The sequence below is a fragment of the Nicotiana tabacum genome, chromosome 1, assembly GCF_000715075.1.
Source record: "Nicotiana tabacum cultivar K326 chromosome 1, ASM71507v2, whole genome shotgun sequence".
NCBI classification, from domain to species: Eukaryota; Viridiplantae; Streptophyta; class Magnoliopsida; order Solanales; family Solanaceae; genus Nicotiana; species Nicotiana tabacum.
Genome location: NC_134080.1, coordinates 37,429,404 through 37,444,138, shown reverse-complemented (window position 1 = coordinate 37,444,138; position 14,735 = coordinate 37,429,404). Strand labels below are relative to the sequence as shown.

At 33.4% G+C, this 14,735-nt stretch overlaps 1 protein-coding gene across 1 annotated transcript; it reads right to left on the bottom strand.

The window, feature by feature from the left end:
- Positions 1 to 1,377: 1,377 nt before the first annotated feature.
- Positions 1,378 to 10,080, bottom strand: LOC107810034 (cyclin-A2-2-like; the record flags this gene model as incomplete). The annotated part of the gene is given in 13 exon segments (NM_001325849.1): positions 1,378 to 1,809; positions 2,033 to 2,167; positions 2,256 to 2,405; positions 2,479 to 2,512; positions 2,609 to 2,685; positions 3,119 to 3,194; positions 3,636 to 3,769; positions 4,494 to 4,586; positions 5,585 to 5,718; positions 6,594 to 6,873; positions 7,049 to 7,408; positions 8,790 to 8,869; positions 9,990 to 10,080. Coding segments are annotated over 11 exon segments (1,482 nt in total). The 3' UTR covers positions 1,378 to 1,755.
- Between the last annotated feature and the right edge of the window lie 4,655 nt (positions 10,081 to 14,735).

The following is a 14,735-nucleotide window of genomic DNA, read 5'->3' as shown; positions in this document are numbered from 1 at the left end:
AGATTCAAACTCCAAAAGAATATCCTTAGTTTTGTGTGGCAGTAATAATATTTGTGGGTATGGCATTTACAGAAGTCTCGGCAATTTACGTCTCTGGTCCCATGCTAATATCATCCTTTGAGAATCTTTCCATTATCCACCATTGTTGGGCTTGAAGCTCAATTTTATTTTTGAAGATTTCTTGTTTGATTCAAAGTGGGTGATGTTAAATATTGCTTATAGTACCTTCTAGAAGTTCATACTGAAATTTGATAGCATTTGGAGCTGATTTGAGGTGATTGAGATCGAAATTTTCAGTTGAAAATCGAAGAAGAACACAGCTACAGTATACCGCTACGGTATACAATATGCTGTAGGAGTATATAGCTATACTACAACACTATACTATTATAGTTTACAAAACAGTATACCGCTACAGTATATTAATATACTATAGGAGTATATAGTTATACTGCAACAATATACCATTATAGTATACAATATATTATTATGGTATACTGTAATAATATACAAGATACTGTAACAATATGCTGTAATAGTATACAATATACTATAATAGTATACTTATTACTCGTAAATTCACTTGCCTTTTCCCTTTTAATTTATTTTAAGCTTTGACCCAGCGTGAGAGCAATTTGAAAATGCAAAAAAAAAAAAAAAATTATAGTATGCTATATAACATAACAATATACTCTTACAATTAGATCCTTTTAGAATTTTTTGAATTTTTTATTGACAACTGAAATTATTTTAGTTTAATAATTGAATTGAATTTTTTTTAACTCTTAGCGTACAATTGTATACCCTATTGGTATAGTTATATACTATACTTGTATCATATGTTAGTTAATATTTATTTGATTGTATTAGCTACATTTAATTGGTACACAATTTGATTTTTATTTAGTAATAATATATAAAAAAAAAGAATAACAAAAAATTATGAAAACAGTAAATGAAACTAGATTATGAAGAGAAAAAGAATATAAAAAAAGAAGTTAAATGAAATTAGAAAATGAAAAAAGAAAAAAATAAGAAGAAAATGAGAAAAAAGAAAAGGAGAAAAGAAAAAAAATAAAAAAGAAAAGAAAAGAAGCATAGAAATAAAAAAGAATTGGAGAATAAAGAAAAAAATTCCCTACAAGAACCTACTATGGGCAGGAAATGTAATTAGTTTATGGGTAGGAAAACAAATGAGTAGACAAGAGTAAATAGTTTTGTTTTTGTGGGTAACTTTGTCAAAACCCCAAAAAAAAATCAACAAACGTTTAGGGTCAGGAAGCTAAAAATGGAGTACCACATTTCAACCCAATTTCTTATATTTAAAAGTAGATCCAACAGACCAACACTAGTCAAGTATTTAACATGAACAAATTTATTGACTAAAAGAATAGAAATGTCTGTTTCAGAACGATTTTACAACTGGAGCTTTCAGTAAGCTCGAAAGTCATACTACAAGATAGCAAGTAGCTATCGGTTACTGTTAACTTCTTTTCTACTAATGTTCTGTTAAATTAACAGCTTTACTTCAACTAAGCCTTCACATTTCCACCTAATAATCTATTAGTACCTTGAACTCATTAGAATCTAGAATGATACAGCAGTTAAACCTTGGAAGAGGAATAAACAAAATGAGGGCTCTTTTGGCGATTGACAGATTATGGGATACTTCCATGCAAGTCTGACTTAATATGAGAGATTTAGGATGGATTCACAACATTTGAACTGGCCAAGCAGATGGAATACGAGCTCTTCTTAGAACAGTGATTGGACTGGTTTTGAAGCTGCTAAAGTAGCCACGGACTTGAACTGTCAACATGACAAGAAGTTTAGTTATATGCATAAAACATTGAACAGCTGATATTTGAGGTATAATCCGAAAGGTTGTGTTTGAAATGTATCCTCATAACTATCATGAGGTTTGTTTCTGAATTGGTGCAGACATTCCACTACAGATATCTTGTCCGTTAGGCAGTTTGAATTTCTTAGCATAAGCTGGTGATTAGCAAAATGTGACTTAGTAGTTGTTTACCTTTGGTTGTCTATATTTTTCACGTATGGCATTGAGGGTGCAGCCACTGGTGTTCATCTGTAACTCTTGCAGTGCAAAAACTGTAGTTCTAAGCTCTGATACCTTGTATCTGGTATAGTGTTCCAAAGTTGGATTCTGTGATACATCACCAGAGTCATTTCATGGTTGCATTCAAATGCAGAACGGAAGACGAATAGTATCAAGGAGATTAAAAGATGCATACCCATGGGTGGTTAGATTGATCAAGCGTCCATCTAGCTAGAAATACAGCTGATGCAGCAGTAAGAGATGGAAGAAACTTAAGAAACCCATAGTCAACAAGTGTTAACTCTGCTAAATAATTTGCCATGAATTCCAGTTCGACAGAGGGAACCTGCCGGTTGGAGCAATTATTTACATATAAGCATCCTTATCATGATGTCGGGCAAAATAGTGCTATCTCATACCTTGTAAGAAGCTTGAGCTGCTTGAATGAATCTCCTAAAAGCGAGGATGAACAATGCCAGAATGAAAAGCTTACTTTCAATGTACCATACTAAAGTAAAAATTACTAGCAGATGATACAAATTGTATTACCTCAGGAATTTCTTAGTGGTTGGAGAAGCAAGTTGAAAGCTCAAAAGGTTCAAGACTCTGCTTTCCATTTTTATTACCTGCAATACGATGTAATTATGGCCTTTACACATCCACATGACAAAGTTTATGTCAGTCGACTGAAGATGGACAGCGCAAATAAGCTGAAACCTAGGAAGTTTAAGTCCTTAGGAAGAAGTATATCCAAGTGGGAAAAATCAAGAAGGCAACTAGATAATTTTGCCTTGTGGAAGATCAGCTTAATATGGAAAAATTAAGCAATACAGACAAGTTTAATAGAAAAGAATGTTAGGTTGACTTTGCAAGTAACAACAAACATACTGACAAATGGTTACAATGTTGCATAAGGATCAGCTTTTACTAGGAAACTTGATCAGTACTCAGTAGGACTAACTCTGGAACACAATATCATTGGGTTGTATAAATGACCTGCGCAAATCACAGACCAAAGAGATGATGACGATAAAGTATATTAACATAAAAAATGGATACCTCTTCCTTCGAGTAAGTGTTATCTGTAATGAAGCAAAATTCTTCAACACGAGGTGCACAAATCTCTTCAAATTTGCTGCAACATTAAGTGCAATGACACAGAAAATCTTAGTACTACAGAAAAGAGCCACTGAATAAATGCAGATTCAGTTAGTTTCTCTTTTGCTGAAGGTAGGTACATTTATATGTTGGGACACTATTTATCTTCTTGAGAAAAATGAGAAAAAGAACTCAGTTTAACCACAATCCATGCTCAGAAGTTTGTGGCATGTTTATGAAATCAACTAAGCTCTTGAAAGTAAATCCTATACTTTCTACCCTATAATCTGACAATATTTCAATCATCTTCCACAAGCTAGATAACACAAAAGTGCAGCAAGAATTTACACAGGCAGGCAACCAGAAGATAGCCCATTCCAAGGGCCTACTCTTGATGCCCGGTCATCTTAAATATGAATGTCAGAAGCAAGTGGGGCCAGATGTTCAAATTGTCATAATGTCAGAAACAAGAACTTACGAAGCTATTAGCATGCAGGTAACTCCAAGTAGTTGCAGCTTTTGTTTTTCAATGTAATTTTCAGATAGGAACCGGTCAATAAGATTAACAGTTAGGTAAAGTGTGTCAGGAACCAGCCTATATTCTTCTGAAACCTGCAAATGATATTGATGATCAACATGTAATGATATTGTAAGATAGTGAAAATAAAGTAGAACTGATTTGGACTTGCAAAGGGCAGCCCGGTGCACTAAGCTCCCGCTATGCGCGGGGGGTCCGGTTGTTAATAATAAGATATTTGAATTTATTGTATTGAAGTTGGCAAAAAAGTGCTCAAGAAGTGAGATAGTTGATAAGATGTTATATCATGTCTTTAGACAAAATAAAATTAATACTAGTTATAATAGTTCGAATTGTTGAAGATAGAAAAACTTTGCAATAAAGAAAGAGATCAAGTTTTTTGGGTTGGACCAAATATGAAAGAAAATCAGGGAGGGAGAAACTGATAAAACTATCAAACTATGAATCCCATATGCCAGTCCTACTAAAAACATGCACAAATGATACTGCAGTCTAATTGCATGCTGTTTCTCAAATACTAGAATTTTGGTCAAGGAAAGCTTCTTCTGTAAATATCTCAAAATGGGAAAAAAAAGATGGGTAGTAAAAAGGAAATATTAAACAAAGATGATGAAACTTGGATATGAAGCAAACATTTCAGTTGATAATGCCTGTTCAGTAAAGACTGATCAATCTAAGGCTAGAGAACAAAAAGGTCCAAGAAAAAGTAGTAAACTATTAAAAAAGATAGTGCTTGGTAAGAGATGTGAGAAGAAAATTTTAAATCATTGGTAATACATCCAAAGTAAGTTAACTGACCTCCACAAGCCAATCAATCAGAATACCTCGCATACCCTTGTTAATGTCCAGCTGCAGCTTTTCCAGGTAATCAACAGAAGGCCTACGGTCAAACTGCAGGAAAGAAAAATCCATCAATGCTTTAAAGTGGAGAAGAGAGAATTTGGGCTCACTAGTAAAACGATATAGCTCTTCCTTTGTTTGGCAAAGAAAAGGACAGCTACATCTTTTAAAATTGTTCAAAGTGAAAAATTATTGTTTTTTTTATCCATGATGTGTACAGGGTATGTCATTTTAATCCCTTTAATTATCCATGATATCATTGCACTAGAACCAAGATAAGTTATAGTAACTGATTGTAGGTTACAGAACATTGATTTTATTTGTACCACCAGAGTGGCATGATGCTGTGTATGATCACATATCAGCAGGGACGTACGCAGGATTTTTCATAAGTGGTGTTGACATTTAAAGTAGATAAAGAAACAAATATAGTAACGACATCATATTTAAAAAATAATTACCTTACTACAACTCTCCTCGCCGAGTTTTCATATTTTGGAAGGTATTCATAATAACCGAATTAGCAATAAGACTAAATACATCCTTTTTTATATAAGGCACCAAACAACTACTCAAAAACTCATCATCCATTCGACTCCGCAAATCGGTCTTAATCAACTTCATTGTCGAAAAAGCTCTCTCAACTGTAGCAGTAGCAACGTCCAAAAAAGCTCTCATTGAGTAATTGTATCCTACAATGCATCTAACTCTAATTAATATAAAAAGTACGCTGCTTCTGGAAAAAGAGAAACTTGTTGCTCAAAAATTTAAAGCAAACGTGTTGCTCAAAAATTTAAAAGGAAAGGAACGAAGCTGCTGGGCTTCGTACTCCCGACCCCTGCCTCACATTTCAGGTAATTAACCAGTGAACCAATTAGCTTGCTTTGAGTAAGTGGTGTCATTTTATTTTACTTGTACATGTTTTTTCTTTAGCAAATTACTGCTATATATATATTTAATAAAAAAATTCGACGAAGCGCTTTAACCAGGGTAAATCCGCCCCTGCATATCAGCAGTATAACAGTCATTGAAGAAACATTCGTATGTACCTCAATGGCATGCAAGTTGTTATAAATATCAGGAGCATACAGACTACACATCAGTGGATCCTTGTGTCTTGAATCAATATCAGCAATTCCTAGATTAGCAAAGCCTTCTTGTTTCTGGCAAACTTTGCTTTCATCTGCATGATGCAACAGAAAGAAACTTAGCAGCTTCACAAAAGGATATGATAGAGTAAAGTTTCACCTGATGAACAGATGATTAGAGTTTTTTGGAGGTCATTGCAGAAGATAAGGCAGACTAACAAGTTTCTTTCCCTTTTTTACCAGCTATTCAATCTCTTATTCATCCAAGTGTCATTTTACCATACACTACAGAACAAGTGGGCATGAGAACAGGAAAGTTCAACGAATTAACATATTGAGACTTCAATTCAATGCAAAGGCTAAAAAGGAGCAAACTGGAGGGAAAGTTCTATCTATCTATTGCAAAAAACTCAGTAGCCCAAGGGGAAATATAAATAGCTTCCTACAGCTGGTACACAAAATTTTGGCTTATAATTAGAATCCATCAAATATGATAATGAGATGCCAGAACGAGACCAGGAAGCATAACCCGTTGGATTACTTTGTTACTGAACCTAGTTTTCGCAGGATATGCATGCTTTGTTCACTTTTGGAGAATAGAACCTGATCTAACAAGCTAGTAGGCTTCTCACGATAATAAAAGACTCTAATGCATCAAGGATCAAACATAAATATATTACATATAAACCTGTTGCAGCAGGACAGATAGTGGTAAATTTCCCTATTCAGAATGAGACAATTTCCAGCAAAAGTTGGCTGATTAAGTACTTAACTTCTGATCCATGTCACAGAACAGAGAGCAACTATAATAATTTGAAGACAGCCCAGCATTTGTTAAACTAAAAATAAGCTGGCATTTTAGCCCCACCATGGCTGTATCACATTAATCTATTTAAAAAGCTAAAAGGATAGACAATGTATTAAATTTTCAATGCTTTTATATCTTGCACGATGACAGACAACATCAAACCTTTTTTCATTACATTCTGAAGTGGGAAGGCCTTGCAGGAACTTCTGTTCACAGGCACTAGATGGACTAAACCACATTGTGCTGGAGTGACATATCTACTTAGCTGTGGTAACATATCCTCCTTGCAGTTTGCCCCCGAACTGATTTCTTGTGATCCCTCAACCTTCACTTTCTTTACTTTATCAGCTATATCCTCTTTTCCTTTCTCTTGGAGCTGTGACAATTTTAGAGAAACAGCAGGTTTCGCCTTATTGTTCCTTTTATCGGAGCCTTTCTTAACCTATCACCAATATGAACATATTTGACCACAAGCCGGTGGTAATTTTGAGACAGAGTAAGATTAAGCACAAGATCCAGTCTAAGACGCAGAAAACACCACTTAGATAAGCAATTCATATAACACAATTATTTTTATTTCCAAATGGGGAACATTGTGTGTCAACAAAAATGAAAACCTGAATTTTGCTTCCGTTGATGCAATTCATGTGAGAGTTCTCATGAAGTACATTCTTCATGTCTTTAAGAACAGCCCTTCTCTTAGGCTGAACACCAGTAGCAATACTAGAGGTACCAGGTCTGTTCTCATCTGAGGCAGATCTTTTCGATCTTTTGGACTCTGCTCCCAATGCCTGCTTCTTATCCTGTTTTGTGGATGGGTGTAGGGGTGGTAATCGTCCTGATGAACCCGACACTCTTGCTCGTGCTCGTGTGATTCGCATATTGTGCTCTTCAAGATGAAAAGATCCATGTTTTATATTTGCATGCCTCATCGAGCAGAAAGTGCGTTGAACTCGATGACACACCTAATATCAAAACTACAATTGCAGAATCAACATCCCGTTACCAAAAATACACATGAAATAAATATGGCACAATGAAAAAGAATTTAAGAAAAGAAGACCATCTAGAAGCAAATACAGATACCACGGACCGAAAACATCAAGACCATGGCCAGAAAAACTTGATTAATATAAACATGTACCAGAAAGATTTCCTTTTGGAATTAGCCCCAATAAAGGACCATAAAAGTATGATAGAGATAAGCATTATCTCCTAGCGAATTCAGATACACCAAAGTAAAGCTAAAAGAGTATCATTGACATATAAGAAGAGAACCAGGAATGCATGATCAGTTTAAAATGCTCGACTATTTAATATACCATGGCCACTGTCAACCACAAGCTGAATTTGGGAGCTCGTAATTGAGAAGATCAATCAATGGAAACATAATCGACTGCTTTGATAGATTCAAATAGGAGCTATCATAGTTAGCTAACTATATGCAGCCTATGCTAAATGGAGCAATTGGTATTGAAGCACCAAGTCTACCCTAAAATAGAAACCTGAAATAGAAACCACGATCAGTGCAATTTTTAGAAATTTTAAACCCCAAAATCAGTTCTAATTTAGGATCCATAATCTGATAAAAGGACAATGTTGAAGTTGAGCTAGAAAAGAAGTGAAGAACCAGTGAAATACTTAGAGAAGTTCATCATGAACGAGATTTGGATGCTAATATTCTCAAGAGCACATAATGAAATATGAACCACTTACCAAAAGGCAGTACTGGTAATTAGCTCTCGAACTTTACTCAACTTCTGCCATCATACCACATAGGATGCAATATTTGTTTTTCTTTTTGTAATAAAATGACTTGTTCCAACCGTCATCAAGCAGTCATATGCTGTTTCTTCATAATGATTATATTTTTCCAATATAATGATCAATCACACAATAACAAGGACCAACTAGCAATCTACTTAAGAAGACATTAAGAATACAAAGGTCCAAGCCTGTAACAGAGCTCAAATGGAAAAAAAATTTATATCTCTAGATAGTACCATGGGCTAAATTCACAATCGCATCTGCCAATTAGGCAAAAGAACCCTTTCTTTCTCTCTTTTGATCGACCAGGAGCCAACTAGGAAAGAAATATATTATTATATATCCATATTCAAAACGGAATGGAATTATCTGAAGAGAAGCAATAAAGGGAAAGCGTTACAAACACAACAACCGACATATCCTTTCATCAAAAATACCAACTATACAACAAACTGTCAAGTGAGGTGACGCTATTTCATATCTGCTTTTTCAGTTCTTTATGGCTCAAGATCATCAAAATAGTACGAATATCACAAAAAATGACAGCACATACACAGCATACGTATTCACTTTTGAAAGAGTGGAACTCACCTGTATTACATTCCGATGCAGTTCTAGAGGTATAAATAAATAAGCAGCAATCATGTTCTTCTCGCCAGAGAAAATCAAGCCTGCATTAAACTCTTCATTAAATTAAAATAGAACTCGGATCTTGAGCAGTAAAAGAGCTATGTTTCAAATATACAATGCAAATTATTTAATGATAATTATAGTAGCATATTTAGTTGTGCATAGAGATTTTCTTTTTCTTCACCAGTTGTCATAGAGTTCATTTCAAAAATTAGCATGTTTCCACATCAAGTTGAATGGATCACATATGACATATGGAGACAGACAGTAAGATACCATTATTATTATTTTTATTTTTATTTAAGAATTTTATTAGAATCAAAACAGCACAAAGATTGTGCTGTTGAAAGAGTTTTACAATTCGTGCATTGCACTAATCAAGATGATAATGTCCATCTATGCCTTGTACAAAGACTTGATAACACCAAAAATTCAGAAAGAGAAATGACATACATACTTAACATATTTCATTAATCGTTATCCATAAATCAAATATATTTTCAGATAACTGAATAAAACAAGAGATCTTATTCACCTAAGGTTCTAAGCTGTGTCACCGGGTACAATTTATTAACCTTTGGAACAAAGCTAAAATGATACTAGAAAAATCTTCAGTTAATGTAATATTTGGTGGATTATCTTATAAACCAAAAGTAATTTTTAAATTGGAAAATTTCCTATATTTTTTGACAGTAGCAGGATAAATCTCTCCGAACACAACCGGATAACTCCTCCATCAGAAATGACAATCTCAAAACTAAAACGGAAAATTATGTTTTTTTGGCCAGGATTAAAGAGAACACAAAATTTTCAAGAGAAAACTTGCCTACCTCAAGAAAATGAAAAAAAACAATAAAACTAAACCAAAAAAAATTGAAGTTGCTGAATCCAAAGACTGAAACTCCGAAAAACAAAAACATGAAGAAAAAAAAACTGAATTAAATTGCAAATAAGACAGATCGAAGCAATTCTCGAGGAATCCGCACCTGGAGCTCAAAATTTCAACAAAAAAGAGTACAATGCAAGTGGTACGTTGCACCTAGTCTGCTTGATTATATACATAACAGAATACATGTCCGTATATAAGCACAAGCACATAGGAACATGTAATGTATGTATGTGTTAAATTGCAAATAATGTATGCATGGGAGCTGAGCTTACTTTGCATTAACAAATAAATTATGAGCTCTGAGAGAGCGTTCTAATGGCTGTTCCTCGGTAACAGAGCTAGGGTTTCTCTCAACACCGATCGGCCATTAAAATGAAATTTGCAGCTGTGGTCCAGTGGAGGAGAGTGGAAGTGTGTAGAGTGAGTAATGTTTAGATATATAACACCACTAGGACTGTACACATGTAGGTGGTGTGGTGGGGTAGGGGGTGGGGTTTGGAGCGTGAGAGCGGGATAGAGCCAAGTTTAAACTTCTAAATATCTGCCAAATGACAAAAAATAAAAAAGAAGAAAAAGGCCTTCTTTTACTAATTCCACTCCTGATTAATTTATCCGACAATAGACTTCTTTTTTTTCTTTTTACTTTTTTACCTCTTCCTTTCTTCTTAGCTTTTAATTTTACAGCTCACTTTTTGGTGGGCATTTCGACAAACAAATTGTAAAATTCCGAAAAAAAGTAAAATAAATAAATAAAAAATAAGTGAAAATGGTATTTTAGAATTAGAGTTGTATTTGGACATGATATGAATATAATTTTGGGTTGTTTTTAAATTTTTGTGAGTGCTATGGATGAAAATTTAAAAAAAAAACAACTTTTTGGAGTTTTTCAAGTTTTCAAAAAATTACAAATTCATCTTCAAGTGAAAATTGAAAATTTTATGGCTAAACACTAATTTTCGAAAAAATGTGAAAAAATTTGCATGACCAAACGGGCTCTTAATTTCAAACTTTTTTGTGCTTAGACATTAAAAATTTTATTTTCAAATTTTATTATCATGCTTCGTTGAATTAATACTCTCCTTGAGATGAAATATATCCTAAGTGGCAATGGTTTATAGAAAACTTCACTTTCTAATTTTAATGTTTTTGCGCTTAGATATTAAAATGTTACTTTTAAATTTTATTTTCATGCTTTGTTATATTAACACTCTCTATTTGAGTTGAAACATTTATTTGATAAAATATATACTAGTAGTTTATTGATAATGTTTTTTTGAGATGGAGTAGTTTTTTTATAATCTCACTTTTTAATTTAAACTTTTTTTGTGTTAATGTTCTAATTTTATTTTCGCACGTTATTTAATTAATACTCTCTCTTTTGCGATGAAATGTGCCATAGGGTTGAAAAATGCAATGGTTTACTGATAAGTTCACTTTTGAATTGTAAATTTTTTTTGTGCTTCGAAATTAAATATTATCGTTCAATTTTTTTTATTTATTTTTGGAATTGAGTTATATAGGAGGCTGTGTTTGTTGGTATATACAAATTTAATTAAATAAAGGATCAAGTAGGGAAAAAAACATTTAAGGGATTATTAATGACAACTATAAGTGAAGAGAAAATTGTGTAAGGTCAATGAACCTGTCCAAGCCCCTAAATGGAAATAGGAATAATAATAATAGCAAAATAATAAAAGGAATGGATAGCAAAAAAACGATTGATGTTCCTAATTAAGATTTAAACCTACAAATTTATGACTAAGGTTTTATTACCGCTTTATAATGTTCTAAACTTTAATGTTTTTGCGCTTAGACATTGAAATATTACTTTTAAATTTTATTTTCATGCTTTGTTAAATTAAACACTCTCTCTATCACATGTAAACATGCATTCGATAAAATATAGAGTTATTGATAATCTCACTTTTAAATTTCAAACTTTTTTTTTTTGCGTTAATGTTCTAATTTTATTTTCACGCTTTAATCAGAGGCGAATGCAGCATATTGTTGTCGGGTTCATCTGAACCCAGTACTTTCGAAAATACAATGAGTTTAATGCTAGTAACGTAAAAGTTGAACCCATAGAATTTAAATTTTGTATACGCCTCTCGTTTTAATGAATTAACACTCGCTCATTGAGATGAAATGTGCCATAGGGTTGAAAAAGGCAATGGTTTATTATAAGTTCACTTTCAATTTCATTTTTTTTTTTTTGGGCGATTGACATTAAATATTATTATTCAAATTTTATTTTTCTGTTATATTGAATTATCACTCGCCCTTTGAGATGAAATATACCCCGGGATTCAATGAAAGGCTGTGTTTATTGGTAAATATAAACTTAATTAAATAAATGATGAAATAGAAGAAAAAAAATGTTTAAGGGATTACTAATGACAAACAAGCGAAGAGGAAATTGTGTAAAGTCAATGAACCCATCCAAGCCCCTAAAACTTAAAAGGAAATAGGAGTACTAAAATAATAAAAGGAGTGGATAACAAGAAACGATTGTTGTTCTTAATTAAGAATTAAACCTACAAATTTATGACTCAGGTTCTATTACCAATTTATGAGACCTGCAATATGATCAAACCAACAAAAAAAAAAAAAAAAAAAAAAGAGACCTGCAATATGCCTGGACGCAACGCAATTGAATATTTGAATGACGGCATTTATTTCAAAAACTGGAAAAAAAAATATTTCAGAAATATTTTAATAAATTTTTAGCCCTATAAATGAACATGCATTCTCAGTTTTTTCATAAATTTATTTCAATTTTCTTTTGGAGTTGGGGTGGAAACATTTGTTAGAATGAACGATGATTCCAAATTTCAAGGACATATTGGAAAATAATTGACAATCAATAGAGTAAATTCAACTTGTGCATGAACTGCATAAACAATTTGTGAGGTTTTTTAGGCAATTTTTTATGGAACAGCAAACACTTAGCCCTTACTAATAGGGATTAGTCTCTTTTGAAACTACTAATCACATTCATCTGGACATTCTAAATCACCATTTATGGTCTACTTTGATGGTAAATACCCTCTTGAGTTGTGGTTATCCCATTAATTAAACAAAGAAATCGACCCAAAAATTAGTCAAATATTTAAACAGTTTATGACTATTGCATTCATTCCTTTCTGGACCAATATCGAATGCACAACTTCAAGGTGTCCTTTTAGTTGATTTTAGGTTTGAATTAGCGGACTGTGAATAGTCGATAAGCTTGGAGTGTTGAAAAGTATTTTTAAGTACCGAAACTGATTTGTTAAATAAGTATTTACGTGTTTGAATAGAAGTGTTGAACTGATATTAAGCAATTTGTAGACAATAAATTTGCGTCAAGAAAATAAAATCAAGACCGAAAAATATCGCAACAATCGTAGTATTTTATTTCGAATATTTGAGTGTACAATCTCTACGATTCCTCTGATTCTACTTTTCTAGTATAAATTCAAGGGCCTTTGAGCTTGATCTTGAATTGTAATTTGATTTATCCGTCGCGAACACTTTGATTGTTGCCACGAATTTTATCACAAACAAGTAGCCTTGATCTTGAACGCCTTGTATTTGATTTGACTTCGTTCTTGATTCTTGAATACTTGAATTGTTCTTGGTTCTTGAGCTTGAACTTGATTGCTTGAACTTGAACTTGATTTCTTGAACTTGAACTTGGTTGCTTGAAGCCTGAAACTTGTAGAGAAATTTGCGGCGTTTGATCCACGAGCTCTCTCTTGCTTCTTGTTATAACTTCTGGTCCCTTTTCTGAGTTATGAAGACCCTTATTTATAGTTGTGGAAGGGAGGAGTTATGATAAGAACAAACTCTTTCCGACCAATCAAATTGCAGTGTGACATGGCCGCATTCGATTGGCCAGAACATGTCACTTGCACACGTGGCGTGATTTCATTGGCCTTTTAGTGTGACTTGGTATGCCTTGTCATTTTGACACGTGGCATGATCCTATTGGCTCTTCCATTTGACTTGGCGCGCCACGTCATTTGACATGTGGCACCAAACTGGGCCTCTAGGAAGATGTCATCTTGGGCTTAATGAAGTGGACTCATCACTTTAGCCCAATTAAATGGGCTAGTCCAATGGATTAAGACCTATTTATTTAATCCATATATATTTGATTTATATAATTAATTCAATTATATTAGCCCATAATATTTATTTGGACCAATATTATCTTGAATTTAAAATATAATCCAAATTATTTTATGGATTTAATTTTAAGTAAAATTCATATGCCTACAAATGCCCCTTACTTCAAGACTTGTCGGGCATAAATATGTCGAGTTTCGAAGACCAGACTTGAAGTATCACGAACTAATATATTATATATAATTTAAAGTTCACTGTAGATGTACTCATGCATTACTTCAAAAAATTGAGATAGTAGATTCTGCATGAATGAGCTTTCAATACATATGGCCAAATATCCAAACACTTGGTTCGTTTCTAGAAGGGTTCACGTGGACTTTGGCAGAATGTCAATAAAAGTCATGTTCTGACTTGTAGGCCAACGTAGAAATCGCAATCCATCTAGCCAAAGATATTGCATTCCTTATTTAAGGAAGTATATACTTATAAAGCTATATTCATGCACAGTGTCTCGTGCAAACATGGAAGACCGAATCGTTTGCTAGCAGCAACCAATTAAATTGGAGATAGAGAGCCAAATCCTATTCCAATTGAAATTATAACAAGAAAAGGATTCTACTCTGCCTAGGAAAAGGAGCGCCACCTCAATAGACTTCAAATTCGTTTCGGGGATGGATTACTAATATCCCACATCGAAACAAATCCTTGACTGCCGACCTCCGTCATCTATAAATACCATACACCTTTCATTCCATCAGTATCAATTTCAGCGTTTGCAAATTGGTTTGAGTCTACTTTTGATGATTTAGAGGCACTGACGCGAAGGTAATTTCTTCTTCCTTTTTTGTGCTTTTCTTCCTTTGTTATTCTTTTTTTTTTGTAGGTCAAGCGAGAAAGATATGCTCTTG